Genomic DNA, 17098 nt, shown 5'->3' on the forward strand with positions numbered 1-17098 from the left:
GTTTACGGAATGGAAGTAGATGGTCTAGTGCCAGCCCTACTCACGCCTCAGCTCACAGATCCTAGTACTAGTTTCTCCCTATTCTCTTTTTTTTGAAAGCTCAACTTTCGTCTTATCTTTTGTTTAGGCCAATCACTTGTATCTGTTGATTTTGACGTCAATCGCTTTCAGCTGGGAATCGAAAGCGTCGACGCTCTCGCCTATTTGGTGCATAGTCGCGCCGATTTGAAAGAGCGAAAAGGCTACATGGAAAGTCTGAAGGAGTACCAAAAGTGAATCGAACAAATAAACGCGCAAATAAGTCCGAAAATCGTTCTTTTTTTCCTTCCCCAACGTCTAGAAGCACGACAGCGAAACGCTATGCGTTCGAAGTGTACACCGCCGCCGCCGAGAAGGCGATCGAGAGCCAGGAGGATCGCGTCGCGACGACGAGAGACGAGAAGGAGACGAAGAAGGAGGGTGAGAAGGAGATGAAGAAAGAGGGGGGCGCGGAAGATCGCGGGAACGAAGAGGACGAGGAAGTGCAGGAGATCTATAAGGGATCGAGCACGTTTTTGAAGGCAAGTTGAACGTAACTAGATAATGATGGCCTTTTGTGAGCCATGTGATCCCCAAACAACCTCGCTCGGCACGCCACGGTATCTAATAATTCTTAATAAAATTACTCGTGGACCTTGTGAGTAATTTTCTATTTCTAATACAATTACAGTACTCAGACAATTTTAATAATCGCCCAAGACAATTTTAATTTTCGTCCAAGACAATTTTAAAATTGTCCGAGACAATTTTAGAAATCGTTCGTGACAGTTTTAATTATCGTCCAAGACAATTTTAAAAATCGTCTAAGACAATTTTAATTATCGTCAAAGACAATTTTAAAAATTGTCCGAAACAATTTTTGGAAATCATCTAAGACAATTCTAATAATCGTCCCCGAGACAATTTTAAAATTGTCTGTCTTAATTAAGGAGTGTACTGAAATTACTGAAGAGTGAGACCGTCCCCATTGATTCTTAATTAAGGACTGTAGTGAAATTACTGAAGAGTAAGACCGTCCCTATTGATTCTTAAGAACTGTGGACAATTTTTGAAAATTGTCTAAGACAATTTTGAACCACAGTTTCAGATTTTGGCGGAACACGTTTGAGAGCCCTTCCCACCATGGCGCGACCAAGCCCGCGCGCGCCCTGGTGTAATTAAATAGTCGGAATTTTCTTTTCAGGGAACGCAGAGTGCCAATCCTCACAATGACTATTCTCAGCACTACGTTGACACCGGACAAAGGCCTCAGAATTTTATTAGAGATGCCGGTAACAGACCATACAAATAAATATTTAATTTCGTAATGGAGTTCTTCAGGAATTCAGGATCGTTTTGAAGAGTATCCCAAGTTGAAAGAACTGATTCAACTCAAAGTACGAAATAAATAATCTACTATACCAAATAAATAGTTTACACTATACTGGGGCTGCTCAGCGTCAGCCACAGGCCTTCCAACCGTTTCAGGGGCCTCACTAAAACTCTATTCGTCACCCTTATGCTAGCAATACTCTCTTCCACGTTTACCATTACGTTCACCTTTTTTCCGGTTTTGCGCGAAAAACAAACCAGACATTTTTCCCGAGTAAAATCTTGTTCTTGGAGTATTGCTTCTAGCTTAATATATTATATCTATGCTTCCAGACCCTCTTCCTACACTTAAAAATTCTTAGCTAAACCCTGTACTCAATGTCGAATTTCTTTATTATTAGGAGAAGCGTCTTCAAGAACGAGCTACGCCTCCGATGTAAACCCTAATATGAACATATCCAATACGCGCATTTTTATCTGAATGTTAGGTATTTGAAATGTGACTTGGAGGCGTTTGACTTGAAATCGATAGACGTCAAATTTGACGTCATCTACGTGAATCCTCCAGAGGAGGAATATCACCGTCGCGCCTCGGGAGTCGTCGTCAATCAGAAACCGTGGCAGTGGGAAGATGTGCGTCCTTCATTGAGAGTGAATGCGTTTTTTGTAATAAAAGAGCTCCGAGTCTAGGTTCTGAAGTTAGAGGTAGAGAATATTGGCTCTCCTCGTAGCTTCGTTTTCATTTGGTGTGGAGCTGCTGAAGGATTGGATTGGGGAAGAAGAGTGAGTGTACAATCGATTGATTTGACTGTGGTATGTGTATATGTATCTGCGGTCTTCTTGGTGTAGTGCCTAAGAAAGTGGGGCTACAGGAGGTGCGAGGATATTTGCTGGATTAACACGAATTTTAAGAATCCCGGCCACATTACTTACTTGGAGCCTAATTCAGTTATGCAGCATTGCAAGGTACGCAAACGAAATTCGTACTCTTACGAAAAAGAAACTTGCTCTGATTTAGGAGCACTGTCTGGTGGGAATCAAGGAACTGTTAGGAGAAGCGTCGACACGGATTTCATTCATTCCAACGTGGATATCGATCTCGTTATAACAGAAGATGTGAGCGCAATCGAGTAGCCATTCAAGCGCATATGCACGCAGCGTTTGTTTCCTGCCTGTATAGTTAACAATCGGAAGCACAGAAAAGCCAACGGAACTTTTCAACATTATGGAGCACTTTTGCTTGGGCAGAAGGCGACTACATCTATTTGGAGATGATGCTGCAATTAGACCAGGTAAGCGTTCGTATTATTAGCACTACTACGTATATGCTATTCAGTGCCTTCTAGGTTGGCTGACTCTCGGTCCTGACTTGTCCAGTTCGAACTATTCTCATGACGCGTACAAGAGCTACTTCGAGAAACCAGAAGACGCCGTTCTCGGCTATCAGAACGAAATCGAAATGCTACGTCCGAAATCCCCTGTGCCCAAAGGCAAGGGAGGTCGACCGCCGCCGCCGATTTCAAACGTGGGACCGCCTCAGGTGGGTAGTGGGGCTGGGCAACCGGGACCCATTGCACCCCGCGACTATTCCTATGCGGGAGCGCCCATGGGCAATTACGCGCCAGCTCCATGTAGAAATTTAATTACAACCAGGTGATGCACATTTCAAAAAGAAGAATAAGTAGTATTAATTAATCGACTAATAGATCTTACGCTTTTCCGCGTGGATAACATCTAACGTATTGGCCAATGTCATGCGAAGCAATGGCCAGAGTTTGGGGGTCATCCGCGTCCTCCAACAAATGAAGCAGAAGCCTACATAATAGCACAATATAAAAAATAAGAGAATTCCTCATTATCAATACCATTACCCTATAATTTCGTGGCCTCTGTCATTGAATCTCGTGACGTTTTCACGCTAGAACAAAACGGGTTAAATAGTCATAATTGTAAAAGTTCTTTGTGTACCCAAAATTTATCTGATTTGTGAGCAGGTGACCATTCGAGTCGACCTGACTTCACTTCGGTTACGCATTCGTCAAACGAGCTACGTTGTAACGAGTATAGGCAATACGTTGAACGTCTATATGAATTACGTGAGATCTTGCAAACTGCTGCTGAGTGTTTCTTGAAGAAATTGCAAGTCAGCCTAAACGCAAACGTCATACTAGCCATACTATTGTAGATTATGTGATGCTTACTTCGACTTCTGCGTCTTCCCAACTGCGACCAGCTAAAACTTTCAAAACCTGAATTGTCAACGTCAGTGTATAATTATTCCTATATAAAAAGTTATTGCCTGTGAGACGCGTTGTTGAATCATGCTTTGGCAGTTGTTACCGGCATTCTCCGGCTTTTCAGCGAGATTCTGAAAAAGAGCCATAAATAGATACACGTCTCTCTTATCGTTCTTGAACTTTCTCACGCGAAGTGCTGCAATGCAGATTCTTTGCACCTTGATTTTAATCGAATTTTTCAATATGTCCGAACGATGAACAACGATACCGTATCTATAAAAGAAACCACGTCAAAATCATTTCGTAGATATGTACTTATGATACCCGTTGAGCTTGGCTGCAATTTCTGCATTGAAAGCCAATAGCCACATGCAGAATATGAGCTGATACTGAAGTTGGAAACTGAGATAACGACCCTTTAACAATTTCGCCAATCTAAACAGAGAAATCTCTATAGGAGACTTTCGATTAGTTCTGTCATGGTGATACCCATCTAGACAGTGATGGGACACAAACGATTTTCTGTAGTGATCTCCTCTCAATACAAGTTGGGCTTATTCGTTTCTTTGTTTGTGTTAGGGAAAACTTGAGCTGCTGGAGTCGGTTAAGTTACTAGAAAAGCTTGGCTATCAGCTCTATGGGAGTATAGGGACTGCGGACTTTTATTCGGAGCATGGCATAAACGTTTGTTTGTTCTTTTTTCCCCTCCTCCGTTTCGCTTTAACCTGTTTCGCTTTTAGATTCAGACAATGGAGTGGCCGTTTCAGGACAGCGAAACGTCGAGTCAGAGCGACGACGTATGCAGCATCGCTCACTATTTGATGAATCAAAAATTCGACTTGGTCGTCAATTTGCCCGGCAAAAATCGCGGTCTTCGTCGCCCGTCCGACTTATTGTGGGGCTACAAGGCGAGACGCATGGTCGTCGACTGTTCCATTCAGACATCAAATGCGCCAAACTGCTCGTCTCTGTAAGATAATTATAAATAGTCGTTTGGATTTGATCTTCGTCGTTTTTTTCTAAGGCTTTGCATCGTCTCGGCGGTTATCCGCCCGTTCACTCCGACATCGACTGCATCACGGCTCGCAATTTGATTCGTCTGCCTGGATTCGTCGACGTGCACGTTCACGTTTGCGAGATTCCCGGAGCGACGTACAAGGAAGACTGGTCGACGTGTACGGCGAAAGGCCTTCATTCACCGACACTAAATCGACGAGAGAATTCGGCCCATCGTCACTCATCCTTACTCAAGAGAAGTACTCGCGACCGCGTGGCCGCATGTGGACTAATTTCCCTTTACAGTGTATGATGTCCTTTTTTCATTTTAAAGACTTTTTTTGACTAGGCTATTATGTTTACGTGGCACAAATTTTTATTGACAAAAATGAAGACCTGGCTAATCTACTGACATACTTTCTTTCTGTCTGACGTCATTTGACACCTAACTCATCACCATACATTAGCTAACACAGAACAACGACGGTTCACAAACTAGAGATCCGATGAGAAGGGGAATTGCACGGCTATTGAGGTTGTCTTGGTTACCATTTTTTCTCCTTGTCGACGATGACGTTGATTCCAATTCCCCATTTGGGAACGGATTTCCATGTCTCCCATCTCTTTTCCCACTTCTTTCTTGCTCAATATTCTTCTCCTCTTTCATTTTCTTTTCCAAATACTTTCCGTACCTTTCAATGTATTCTTGCTTCTTTATTTGCTTAAGTTAGGGACCGCATTTAAAAGGCCATATATTCCACGGAGAAGGCTTCAGAAAGACACGTATAGAGTTGCTTCTTTACAGTGACGTAATGAACACCCTTGACTCCTTCCTTGCGCAACTCTTCGACTACTTCCATCATTGCACGCGATTTTCCTGCTCGGTGAGGCCCAAGGTAAACATGAAACGTAGGCAACGATGAAGGGCTCATGATCAGATCTCTGATTCTCGCTTTCTCTTTCGTTCGATCAATGCGATCTTCATTGGCAATGGTAGACAATTTCTTATTGGTAGTCGAACCGAGACGTTTTTCAAAATACCAAACTCTTGCACAACAATAGAGCCCGTATGACGCAACTGACGCGAAGGAGATGAAAGTCTTTGCTACATTAATGAAAGGGTGGGTTAGGGGGATTTTTCTAACATCTACTTCCTAGTAAATACCATTTCGTGACACAAAGTCTTTCAATCAAAGCAGTCCATTAGAGCCACTAGCTGGGAAGGTCAATGAAAAGTTGACAAAAAGTTTCTACCTTTCATATTTGCCCATATGTCTTTCCATCGCTGAAATTTCAATGGAGGGCGTTCTTTAGAGCCGCTACCTGGGAAGGGTCAACAAAGAGTTGAGCGGTGGCGGCATCTCCTGATACCGCTGGAACAGTTTCTACCATTTTTTGGCCATTTTCAGCAAAAAGTCTTCTAGTTGGTAGTGAGAGACGTTGCTTTGCACTACTCCAGCCGCAGCCGCCATTGAGAAGAAGCCCGTTGCTCAAAGCACTGTAACAAACACTCTATCTTCGCTACAAAAAGTGTTTTTTCAAACTGGCTCGGCGTTTTTAGATACTCTAAATCAACTGTAGACATAAAGGAGACTCTAGCCTGTAATGTTAACCTTTGGGACAGTCCGCTAGAGGCACGAGCAGTCGAGGAAGACGATGATCAACTGAAGAAAATATTGCCGTTTTGTCAAGCTAAGACGCCACTGAGTTGGAAGAAATACTGTAACGGTAAATGTTCTACTTTGTCATAGGCTTTCAGAAAGCCTGTCGTTGCTCTACTGTGCTTTTTCTCCACAATGAAAACTACCTAAGAGGATGGGAAGTACACATATGTACGAGGTGAACTTCTACGTAATGAATGGGAGGCATTTCTGCTAGTGTCAGCGCCGTTTTGCATCATACCTTTCCCGTTTTTTGAGTCACAAAACGCTTCTCGTCGTCAGTGACGTCGTCTTCACCTTCTAATTCTTTTCTCTAGTATAACTAGAAGAGCAGGGATTTGCAGGCGCCTTAGTAAAGCCTACTTTCCATTGACTACGATGAAGTAAGTCAATAACTACAACGTCTCCATTCAATGCTTGATTTCTCATTGTCAAACCCGGCAAGTAGATATCCGAACCCCCATCCTGGCGAGCAAGAAGAACTAAGTACGATTATCGTCGTCAAATTTATGACGTCTACCGGATTAGGTACGAAAGCGTCTTGATACTTCTTTGGATTAATTCTTAGTGTCCCCTAATTGATTAATTTAATTAGAGGTTGGAATTCAACAGAGAATTCGTACTTTTATAAATGTGCCTCTTTTTAGTCCATCGGAAACGACGCCTTCACTTAGATAAGAATCGTACGGCTACGAATAACTCCAGGCTTTTTTGGAAGTACGAGAAAAACCATTTATAGCTACTTCATCTAGCGTTTTATTTGTGGCTTTAGGTTTAGCTTTGCTGCTTCCTTATAGAGAAAACGTAAGACGCCTTTATTTTGCCCCCTGGCAGATTTCCAACCTTTCCCTTTGGTTTTAGACTTGCATGGGCTCTCAGCAGCGTCTTGCTTGCTCGGGAGAGACTTTTTTGCTTTGGACTTGCTCGAGCCTTGCTTTCCTGGCCCTTTTTCGCTCATCTCGTAAACAATGTCGTGACCTAACGCGCTGCAGCTGTAGGTCACGTGCTTTCTAAGTTCTCTTCACATTTAGCGATTTCTTTCTTCTAAGAGCACTTTTTGCTTACTCTAATCCCGTGGAAAGTTCTGAAACATGCATACCAGTTTGCGACGCCAAGATTTATCGTCGCATCCGGGCGCTGTCACCCAGCAGCGCTACGTCCAACCCCCGCAGTAGTCAGGTCACCTGACCCTTGCACGTGACCGTGGCATAGGGTCAGGCCAAACGGGAGGGAACGGGAGGGGGGGATGTGTTGCACCCCGCACTGTGGAGTGCGGCCCAATCACAGGCCGAGTTGTCTGTGACGTAGGGACCAATTAGCTGTTCTAACCGTTTACGCCCTCGAATGTTTTTATACGAGTAGCGATGAGTGATCAAGGTCGATCGCACGCTTATGCCACCCAATCGTACGCGAAAATGTGACGATCGTACGCGAAAGAAAGCAATGTAGTACGCGAAAACGACGAACTCCTCAGCTGCGGAGCTCGTCGCTTCTGCGTACGATCACCTAGACCGCGCCTAGACTTTCCAATTCTCCCCTAGTTGTCTCGCTTTTGGGATCTCGAAGCTATGACGTAGAGCGTCTCTAATAACTTAATTCGTTTAGTGCGTACCGCATGCAACACTTGGACCATGCGCGTTTGGCCAGACCCTTCCTCCCGAGCGAAGGGTGTGGCCTCCAGACTACCACGGTCACGTGCAAGGGTCAGGTGACCTGACTACGCAGACGGTTGAACCACAGTTCCGTCAGTTCGTCTTTGAAAGGACCCATCGAACGTTCTTCCTCACTCCTAGCAGAAGACCGAGGTCCACGATTCAGCACCAAAGATGTCGACAAAAGACAGAATAAGGACAGCCGCATCCGATTCGGACGCCGATACGTACATCGTCGATCCGAAAACGAGAAAAACGTACCTAAAGGGACAGTTTCTCGGCAAAGTGAGTCTCAGCTCTAGAAGAAATAGCGTAGCAAAGGCGCCAGCGATTCACCGGCGTCTCCGCGTGCTTTCACAGGGCGGTTTCGCGCGCTGCTACGAACTGATGGACATGACAACGAAGGAAGTATTCGCCGGAAAGATCGTCTCGAAGAGCCTCCTAACGAAACAGCATCAGAAAGAAAAGGTTCGACGAGCGTATCCTCGCGCGGGGCCTCACTTCGAACGTTCTTTTGCGTTCTAGATGTCGATGGAGATTGCGGTCCATCGAAGTCTCAATCACGAGAACATCGTCGGCTTTCACGGCTACTTCGAAGACTCCGAAAGCGTTTACGTTCTTTTGGAAATTTGTCGGAGAAGAGTGAGTTGACCCCGCCCATTTTTTCCTAGTGTAAATATTTGATTTTCAGTCTTTGATGGAGTTGCGTAAGCGACGGCGCGTTCTAGCCGAAGCGGAAGTTCGATACTATATGAAACAGATACTACTCGGATGCCAATATTTGCACGGCGTCAAAGTCATACATCGCGATTTGAAACTTGGCAACATATTTCTCGACGACGGATTGATATTGAAAATCGGCGATTTTGGACTCGCAGCAAAAATCAACTACGAAGGAGAAAGAAAGAGGTACACAATAAATTCATAGAAAAATTTAAATATAGGAATTCTTGTAATATAGGACCTTATGTGGGACTCCAAATTATATTGCTCCGGAGATACTGAATAAGAAGGGACACAGCTACGAAGTTGATTTGTGGTCTATAGGATGTATAATGTAAGTTACATAGGCAGGGAATGTCTAGCATCCTTATTATTTTCTAGGTACACTCTCCTTGTTGGAAAGCCTCCCTTTGAGACGAAATCCTTCGAGGAGACCTATTCGCGTATCAAACGAAACGACTATTTTATTCCGCCCAAAGTGTCGCCTGCAGCGCAGTCACTCATCGTCCGACTCCTCCGTTCGGATCCGTCCGAGCGTCCCGCGACGCAAACCGTTCTCAACGATCCGTTCTTCTCCGCCGGCTTCGCGCCGACTCGACTTCCGCTCAGCTGTTTGACGATGGCGCCGCGATTCTACGAGAAGAAAACGGCTACTTCGACGTCGGGACTGCCACCAAAACCGTTGAGTCTCGTCAATAAAGACGGATGCGGAATGGTGGCAGGTCATTTGAAGAGGGCGCTGTCCTCGGCGACGACGACGACGACCGCTGTTTCTGTCAAACCCTCTTCTGCTCCGCCGCTGCCTCCTACTGCAACAGAGTTTAGTCCTTGTATGATATTTGGGGGGAGAGGATAGGCGGGGTTCTTAGTTTTGTTTTTTTATTTGAGGTACTGAGCCGTCTGATTATTTTCTGAGTGATCTGCTGTGCCAGTTGAGTGACTGCTTGAAGAAAGAGCCGGAGAAAAAGAGCAGCAAGCAGTGGGGTATGTATATGTATACGTATGTAGATCTGTATAGATGTGTGTTTGTTTTATATTAGATGAGGCTGAAGATCCGGCATCTCAGCCTATTTATTGGATCAGCAAATGGGTCGACTATTCGGACAAATACGGGCTCGGCTATCAGCTGTCCGACAATTCGGTTGGCGTCCTATTCAATGACAATACCCGTATTCTTTTGGCGGCAGATGGAGAGTGAGTACAAAGCTAAAGATCACAGTTAAGGCTCAAGAGAGATATCTTTTTAGGAATCTTCACTACATTGACCGCGACGGTCACGAGGAATTCCACATGCGCAGCCAGCGTCCGGAGCACCTAAAGAAAAAGGTCACCCTTTTGAATTACTACAGCGATTACATGAGCGACCATCTCCTCAAGGTAAAGACAAAAATAAACAACCACTACACATTAGAAGAACATAAGCGATATATGACTCCCCCTATTTCCTCTGTGCAGACTGGAGCTGCTATGGGTCCCAAGGAAGGCGACGAAATCGCTCGTCTTCCGCATCTCAGAAGTTGGTTTCGCACGCACAACGCCATAGTCCTTCATCTAAGTCTCGGCATACTTCAGGTTTCCGCGCACACTCGCATAACACGCCACGCGTTCTCATCATTCCCCCTCCCTAGATTAATTTCTTTCGAGACCACACCAAGATTATTGTCTGTCCTCGCATGGGCGCCGTGAGCTATATCGACGAGAAAAGCCGCTTCCGGACGTATCGTCTCAGCGATGTTGGTCAGTACGGATGCAGCAAGGAATTGGCGTCCCGCTTGGACTACGGTCGCGTGATGGTCGAGCGTCTTATGGGAAACGCGGCGGCAGTGAAGGGGCCCGGGAAAATGGTCAAGGAACCGGAGGAGCTCATTCAGTGACACGTACGGGGAGGGGATTAGTAGGTATTAGCTATTATTATTAATACGCAGTGGGGAATGCATTTTGAAGGGGGCCCCCTGTTGATACTGTCAGTCTTTTTTGTCTTTGATTTGTGCATGTAAATACAGGGCTAGCATTTGCTAGCTTCATGACAAACACAAGTACAGCACGTTCATAAATTAATAGACTAGGGCAACGACAGCGTCAACACGAAAATAACCATAGTAGAGTTAAAAAACAAAGAGGCACAACGTTCTTAAACAATATATGCTAGGTGATGTAGTATTAGTTGACGTATCTAGAGAAATAGGCGTCAAGTCGGTCATAGCTTAGCAAATAATGTCTATTGCATCTGCTGTGCAATGTAAATGTACTGTACCGATGAGATAACTTGAAGCAGTGGTGCCGTCTGCAATGTTTTGCACAAAGTTAATTAAATGTGATTTGATTAGTGCTTAGTATGGAATTTAGCCCTCTGCAGTAGAAAAAGCAGCCGCCACACTCGCTATCACTACGTAGATTGATGCCACTGCCAAATATGGGAGCGAGATCCGTTATTCGATTATCTCCCTCAGCTGAGCAGTCCTGGAAGTATGTCGATGGGAGAGACGGAAAGCATTTGGATGGAATTTTGAGAAATTTGTTGAAGATTGACGTTGAAGGGAGCTAATTGAATTTCCGCGTTTTGGCTCCTTAGTGGAAATGCGTGACGGACTTCTCGTGGAAAAGGAAGTCTTATTTTGGAAACCGTTTGTGGTGTTTTGTCAGCAGAAAAAGAAGCGTTTTTTGCAGCTGATTATCATGGAAATGATCAAACGGATTTCCCTTGATTGCGAGCAGAGAAGACTCGTTGCTTGGGTCATTTGTTTATTGGAATACGGCTCGTCGCAAGACGTGGATCTATGCTGGCCTATTCTCGCCGAATGGTGCCTCGAATATCCAAGTCGTCATTCGAGAGAATTCTTCGAAAGCATATAAGCAGAAATTTAGGAAGGAGGCCGGAAATTGAAGAATGGATTAGGAAAGCGTTGAAAGTAATTGATGCTTATGTTTATAGAGGAGGAGGAGGAGCTCTTCATGATAAGGGATCCACCCATCGTCATCGTGGAAAGGAAAGTGTCATCGTTTGCGAGACAGTGGGAAGAATGTCCCATTGGTCTATTCCCCGGTCAAAAGCTCGCCAGCGATATGTTGAACTGTCCTTCGACTTCCTGTGACATCATAGACACAACAGGAAAAGAAGCGGAGCCGGAGGGCCAGTACACGACTAAAAACGACGATCGATGGTCCGACGACGATCTTATCGCACTGGAATCGATTTACGACGAATTTTGCGCTATGAACGCGTCGATTTAGGCGTCGCATGCGGACGTGTTATTGTTTACGTAGGCGTGGCGATCGGCCCGTTTAATCACACTAAATGATGATACGTAAAGATGAAGATGCGTAGCGGACACAAACTTTTCCTAAACCGCTCTTTTTCTTTTTTTGTCTCCTACGGAGACAAAGCTCTAATACGCACCGCAAACGGTAGAAGTTGTCGAAGATGCGATAGTTCCACCATAGGCGCAAAGGACAAATACCGCGAAGTTAGCTATGGGAAAGAACGCGGTGTTTAGAAACTGGGTGTGGTTGCTTCTCTCGGCGCAATATCTAACTACTGAAACGATTCGAGTGAGAAACACGTTCGATATAACGTATTTCGGCGCGAGGGAGCGCTTGCGGTTCGGGCTAGGGGACTCAGGGAGGTTCGAGGTGGTTTATCATACTTTGAATTGCCAGTTAGCCATTCTATTTCGATGGCGGCGACCGACAAAGTGATAAAATTGAAGAATAGAATAGGACGAAGAAACATCGAGGCAGACGAGCAAGAGCGAGAAGGCGTTTTCGTTCTCAGAAGAGTGTTTATCAAAACCCGGATAGTCTTCTAAATGAATTAGCGGCAGCCAAAGCTCCGCTTTTTTTGCTCTGTTAGACATCGAACATCAAAAGTACTGTGCCAAATGCTTCCAGCGACATTGTACCCTACAGCACAGGCACGGACAGGCACAGTGGTCTTTCTAGATCACGTGACGGGGTAGAATCTACCGTAAAGAATGGCTACGATCACCGTACGTCTTATTCGTTCGTTCGAGTATCGCGCACGATCAAATCGATCGTTCTACACGACGTGGATCTCGACCAGTCGATCGAAGACTTCGTAAAGCATCTCACCGAAACGATTCGAACGTATCCAGGTAACGAAATCGCACCAAAACGCCTTCCTGCCCTCAAAACCCCTCGCCATCAGGCCTCCTTCCCCCCTTTTCGCACTCACGCCTACGACAGCCTCAAAATCGACTCCCAACCCCACGGCATGAAGCCGAACGACCTCGTAACGGGCTTCGACGACGAAGAAGAAACGATTCTAACGCGAATGCGTTTCTTAGGCGCCGCGAAGAAAAGAGGGTCTTCCTGCTGACGAGAACGAGATATGGAGATATTGATGATGAACCATCCCATATATCGGTTAGAGAGAAGTTGGCGTGTAGGCCTCACGCTCGATCACGCGATCGTTTTTTTTTTTTAGGATTTTCTACGTGTCGCACGATTCGCTCGACTTGAAGATATTCAGCTACATCGTTCGAGACGGGCCCGATAACGTCTTCAAGTGCAACGTCTTCAAAGCGCTGAAGAAGGTAAAGAGGGGAGGGGGAGAGCGCACATCCGGTCGAATGGAAGTCAGTCATTATTTCTTTTTTTCCCCGGTGTTCTCCAGTCGCAGGCGTTGCACATCGTTCGAACGATCGTCCAAGCGTTCGAAGTCTGCCACAAATACGAAATTCAAGATCGCGAACGCCCAAAACACGAAAACATCGGCGGAGAACGAAGCGAACGTCGAAGAAGTCGAAGAGACGGCGTCTTCGTCGCCGTCGCCGCCACAGACGGTCACGACGAACCGAAGGACGCCGCCGGCGACAGCGGCACGGAGGAGACCCCCATCGGACCCCTTATCACAGTCCGAACAACAGTCGAATAAGAATAAGCCGTCTCTCGGTCGCATCGTCAGCACGCCGCTCGTAAAACAAGGCGGACACGACGTCGTTGTGCCGAGCGTTTCCATGCCGCCTAAGGAGTCGAAGACGGCCGTTTCATCCTCCCAACGCGACTTTGCTCAGTAGGCGTGGGCGTTCTCAGGCGTGGGCGTTCTCAGGCGCGCGCGCATAAGGGCAACGCCCTTACGAACAAAATGGGCCGAGAAAGCAACGAAGAAGAGTCCGAAGTCAGTCTGTGGATCAAATACGCCTTCAACTTCATCTTCTGGATCATCGGCTGCGTCCTTTTCGGCGTCTCTACGCGGAGTTCGACAAGGGTTGGGAAAACATCAACGAAACGTTCTCGACCGATCCAGCGATCTTCTCCTGATCGTCGGCGCTCTCATCTTCATCATCTGCTTCTGCGGCTGCTTGGGGGCCCTGCGCGAGATTCACAAGATTCTCCTCCAAATATTCGTCTGGTCCATTGGCGTCATTTTTCTTCTCGAAATCATCGCCGTGCTCGCCTTCGTCTTTCGCAACGAGCTCACGTCGGCGATCGAGAAATACGTTAGTAACGCCATCGAACGACGTCATTGATTCGATTCAGGAATATTTTGAATGCTGCGGCGGCGTCGATCAGAACGACTGGGATTTGAACGAATATTTCAACTGTTCGAGTCCCTCCCCGGAGGCGTGCGGCGTTCCTTTTTCGTGCTGCATGACCAAAGACGAACGAATCAATTCCTAATGCGGTTACGACGTCCGACGACTCAAGGCCAATAACGAATTGGATAACGCTCACATTTGGAGTAGGGGATGTTTCGACGAGATTGTGGTGTGGGCAAAGAGCAGTTTGATATTGATAGCATCCATTGCGTTGAGTATGGCCGTGCTGCAGATATTTGCAGTTGGAGTCTCGTGTCCAGTATCAAAAGACGGAGGATGCATACGACTGATCGAGGTTAGAGTCTGTGTGCGTTCGTCAAAGGTTTTCATTTCTTTTTTTCTCTGTGCATGAATGTGTATTAGTAGTGAGTGTACATTTTTCAAACGAGCTTGCCATATACTGTATTTGCTACGGAAACGGAACTGGGCACAATCAAACTACTAACATGCAGAAAAAAAATACGCACAGACTTGGCAAACAAAAAGATGCAGCTAACAGTGCTTCCAAAGACAGCGTCTTTCTTTTCTCTGTCTAGTGAGAATGACCGTGATCTCCTCCATGAGCATGACCCCGGGAATCTGTAGCCATTTCAGTGGCATTGCATCCGTTGTCTCCGTGAGCGTGCCCACCGTGGTCGTGCGGCACCATCATGAGACAGGCCATGAAAGTGAATCCGAGTGTCACGGCAACGGCCCACTTCTATTGAAATCTGTCTCGAAGCTCTGACGACGCCCCACGAGGCGACTTTCCATTGCTGGGTCATTCGAAACACGGATAAAATCTATTTTATCATCCGTGTTCGAACGGTCTTGAATTTTTGCAACTCCAAAATCTTCTTGTAAGAAAGTCGCCACAAGATTTTTTTTATTTTCGTGATCGATCAGACATTTCTAACGTATCGAAAAAACTTCAGGGTGCTAGTTATGGATTTTATTGTCTTCGCGCTTTTACGTCAATTTCCCGGATGTTATTGGGGAGGGCGGGACGTTCCCACGAGAATTAGAGGTCTTTAGCATTAATTAAGCTCAAAACGCCGTTTGAAGCTTCGCGCCAAATACACGGAATGCAATGGGGTTAGCGCGCGTTCCCTTCTAGCGTTCGATCGGAATTCTCCGTCTTCTTCGCCTCGTTCGTCATCATTGGAGCTACAGGTACAAGAGAACGATTTTTCTACTACATTTTGTCCACTATAGACCGTTAGGTCGACGTCTCGCACGAGTCGGACAGATTATGGAAGCACCGGACTCGCCGCCGCCGCCGCCGTCCAAACGCGTCATCCCAGCTCAACGCTATCGAAAAGGAGATCCTCTTCCCAAAGGCGTCAGTGGAGCGCCGAACGAACGCAAGCTCGTCGAGCTCATGGAGAAAACGGGCTGCATGATTTCGCAGACGAACGGCCAACGACGCTTCGGTCCGCCGCCCGACTGGCCGCCCGACGAGCCACGTCCGCCATATGGCTGCGAAGTGTTCATCGGAAAAATACCGCGGGATTTCTACGAAGACGAACTCGTTCCCGTGCTCCAGACGATCGGACGACTTTACGAGCTACGTCTAATGATGGATTTCTCTGCGGCTACGCCTTCGCCGTCTTCGCGTCGCGCGACGAGGCGAAGCAATGCGCGCGCGCTCGACAACTACGAAATACGCCGCGGTCGATCGCTGAGCGTATGCATGTCCGTCGACAACTGGCATACCGAAGAAGGTCACCAAGGCGGATATAAATTGATGCATTATTTAAGAAAATTGTTTAGGTTCTTGCAAGTCGTTTGCTTCCCACGGCGGAAGGAATTTCAGCCAGTGACTTGTTTCAATTTCGAGAGAAATTTCTGAGCGTCAATGGACACAGGTATAGGGAAGAGATATTGCGTAACTTTTTTCTATCTTCTTTTTGTAGACGCATCATTGACGTTTTGCGATGAGTATCGCCTTCGTCGAGCGTGAGCCCAGAAATTCTTCAAACCTATATGACCATTGCGCTCAGGATCACAAGGTAAAACTAATGAAAATTATAGATATTTCTGATACGATTTTTTGCAGGTATCTCTTGTGTGGACCGGAAGCGGTTGTTACAGCCCACGCGGCAGAGGCAGTGGCTGCCGTTCCAGCGGAAGAAGCCGTCCGTCGACGTGTCCAGTCGTGGTATTAATTAATTATTAAAACGCTATTTTGAATAAATAGGAGGAACCGGGTCTACGTACTACGTTTAGACGATGGATGACGGTCAATTTCTTGACACGGCTACTTGCGTGTTGGACGTCGCTTGGGCTGCAGCCGTTGGTCAGTTTAGCAGAGATAGTCGCGGGGGATGTGAGTGGGATGAGACTGAAGTGGAGGAAAATCAAAGAGTACGTGATGCGGCGATTGCCATCTCGTTAGTTCAATATTATTATTGATTGATTTTTATTGTGTTTTCTTAGGAGTCTGATATTGCTGTGATGGCTTTGGAATTGTTTGTTTCCTTTACCTGATGACGAATACGAAGTGTGGTCGTAACTCGGTCCCGTCTGATCGGTGAGCGTCGATCCGCTGCTGCGCGTCCAGTCCGCCGTATCCGACTGCACGTTCTTCCAGCCGCACATTCCCTGCTCGAAATCGCACTCATTGGCTGAAATGAAAAAAAAACGTCGCGTACACGTGAGCACCATAAAACGTATCAAGGCGCACTCACCGCAACCCAACTCATCGCTTCCATCATCACAGTCGTCGAGTCCATTGCATTCCCAATTGCTTCGATAGCACTGTTTATTCGCACACTGTTTCTCCGCGGAAGTACACGGTCCTATATACAATAATCAATCATCATTTTATCCTAATCTTATTGCCTTCGTCGTACGTGGAGTGCACGGCTCGAACATGATGTCGTCGATCGCTATATCAGACGATCTATGAATTGTGACGCAATTCAAGCTGTGGGCTTCAG

General features: G+C 46.3%; 5 protein-coding genes and 1 long non-coding RNA gene across 6 annotated transcripts; 3 read left to right on the top strand and 3 right to left on the bottom strand.

Moving 5' to 3' along the window:
• The first annotated feature begins 150 nt into the window (after positions 1 to 150).
• LOC136187981 (N6-adenosine-methyltransferase non-catalytic subunit-like) lies at positions 151 to 4979 on the top strand. The gene is given in 15 exon segments (XM_065975687.1): positions 151 to 272; positions 341 to 560; positions 1223 to 1310; positions 1360 to 1415; positions 1752 to 1786; positions 1839 to 1983; positions 2041 to 2133; positions 2200 to 2316; positions 2369 to 2387; positions 2390 to 2466; positions 2531 to 2642; positions 2697 to 2890; positions 4167 to 4271; positions 4328 to 4557; positions 4612 to 4979. Coding segments are annotated over 15 exon segments (1587 nt in total). The 5' UTR covers positions 151 to 246; the 3' UTR covers positions 4682 to 4979.
• LOC136188348 (V-type proton ATPase subunit H-like) lies at positions 3060 to 4141 on the bottom strand (the record flags this gene model as incomplete). The annotated part of the gene is made up of 9 exons (XM_065976100.1): positions 3060 to 3165; positions 3222 to 3268; positions 3319 to 3397; positions 3447 to 3499; positions 3552 to 3599; positions 3650 to 3718; positions 3776 to 3860; positions 3912 to 4022; positions 4077 to 4141. Coding segments are annotated over 9 exons (663 nt in total), but the record flags the coding sequence as incomplete, so codon positions are not given.
• LOC136188453 (DIS3-like exonuclease 2) lies at positions 4911 to 7202 on the bottom strand. Its single transcript, XM_065976186.1, has 12 exons — positions 7088 to 7202; positions 6988 to 7034; positions 6868 to 6933; positions 6765 to 6818; positions 6608 to 6709; positions 6486 to 6557; positions 6325 to 6390; positions 6197 to 6275; positions 6128 to 6149; positions 5973 to 6081; positions 5749 to 5906; positions 4911 to 5688 (listed from the first exon to the last, which is right to left on the bottom strand). Exons 1-11 carry the CDS (start codon positions 7200 to 7202, stop codon positions 5877 to 5879), a joined length of 762 nt encoding a protein of 253 aa, XP_065832258.1. The 3' UTR covers positions 4911 to 5688; positions 5749 to 5876.
• A 768-nt stretch (positions 7203 to 7970) lies between these two features.
• Positions 7971 to 10676, top strand: LOC136188071 (serine/threonine-protein kinase PLK1-like). Its single transcript, XM_065975791.1, has 11 exons — positions 7971 to 8181; positions 8257 to 8364; positions 8422 to 8538; positions 8588 to 8805; positions 8858 to 8953; positions 9001 to 9449; positions 9508 to 9603; positions 9660 to 9813; positions 9867 to 9996; positions 10075 to 10191; positions 10248 to 10676. The coding sequence occupies exons 1-11, from the start codon at positions 8071 to 8073 to the stop codon at positions 10491 to 10493; spliced, it is 1842 nt and encodes a 613-aa protein (XP_065831863.1). The 5' UTR covers positions 7971 to 8070; the 3' UTR covers positions 10494 to 10676.
• Positions 10677 to 15265: 4589 nt separating this feature from the next.
• Positions 15266 to 16848, top strand: LOC136188042 (uncharacterized). Its single transcript, XM_065975767.1, has 7 exons — positions 15266 to 15329; positions 15380 to 15880; positions 15930 to 16024; positions 16073 to 16168; positions 16216 to 16317; positions 16386 to 16523; positions 16596 to 16848. Exons 4-7 carry the CDS (start codon positions 16094 to 16096, stop codon positions 16644 to 16646), a joined length of 366 nt encoding a protein of 121 aa, XP_065831839.1. The 5' UTR covers positions 15266 to 15329; positions 15380 to 15880; positions 15930 to 16024; positions 16073 to 16093; the 3' UTR covers positions 16647 to 16848.
• LOC136188043 (uncharacterized) lies at positions 16590 to 17063 on the bottom strand. The gene is made up of 3 exons (XR_010670092.1): positions 17012 to 17063; positions 16847 to 16957; positions 16590 to 16783 (listed from the first exon to the last, which is right to left on the bottom strand). It is a non-coding gene; the product is annotated as an uncharacterized lncRNA (long non-coding RNA).
• Positions 17064 to 17098: the final 35 nt, after the last annotated feature.

This window comes from Oscarella lobularis, chromosome 6, assembly GCF_947507565.1.
Source record: "Oscarella lobularis chromosome 6, ooOscLobu1.1, whole genome shotgun sequence".
Taxonomy (NCBI): domain Eukaryota; kingdom Metazoa; phylum Porifera; class Homoscleromorpha; order Homosclerophorida; family Oscarellidae; genus Oscarella; species Oscarella lobularis.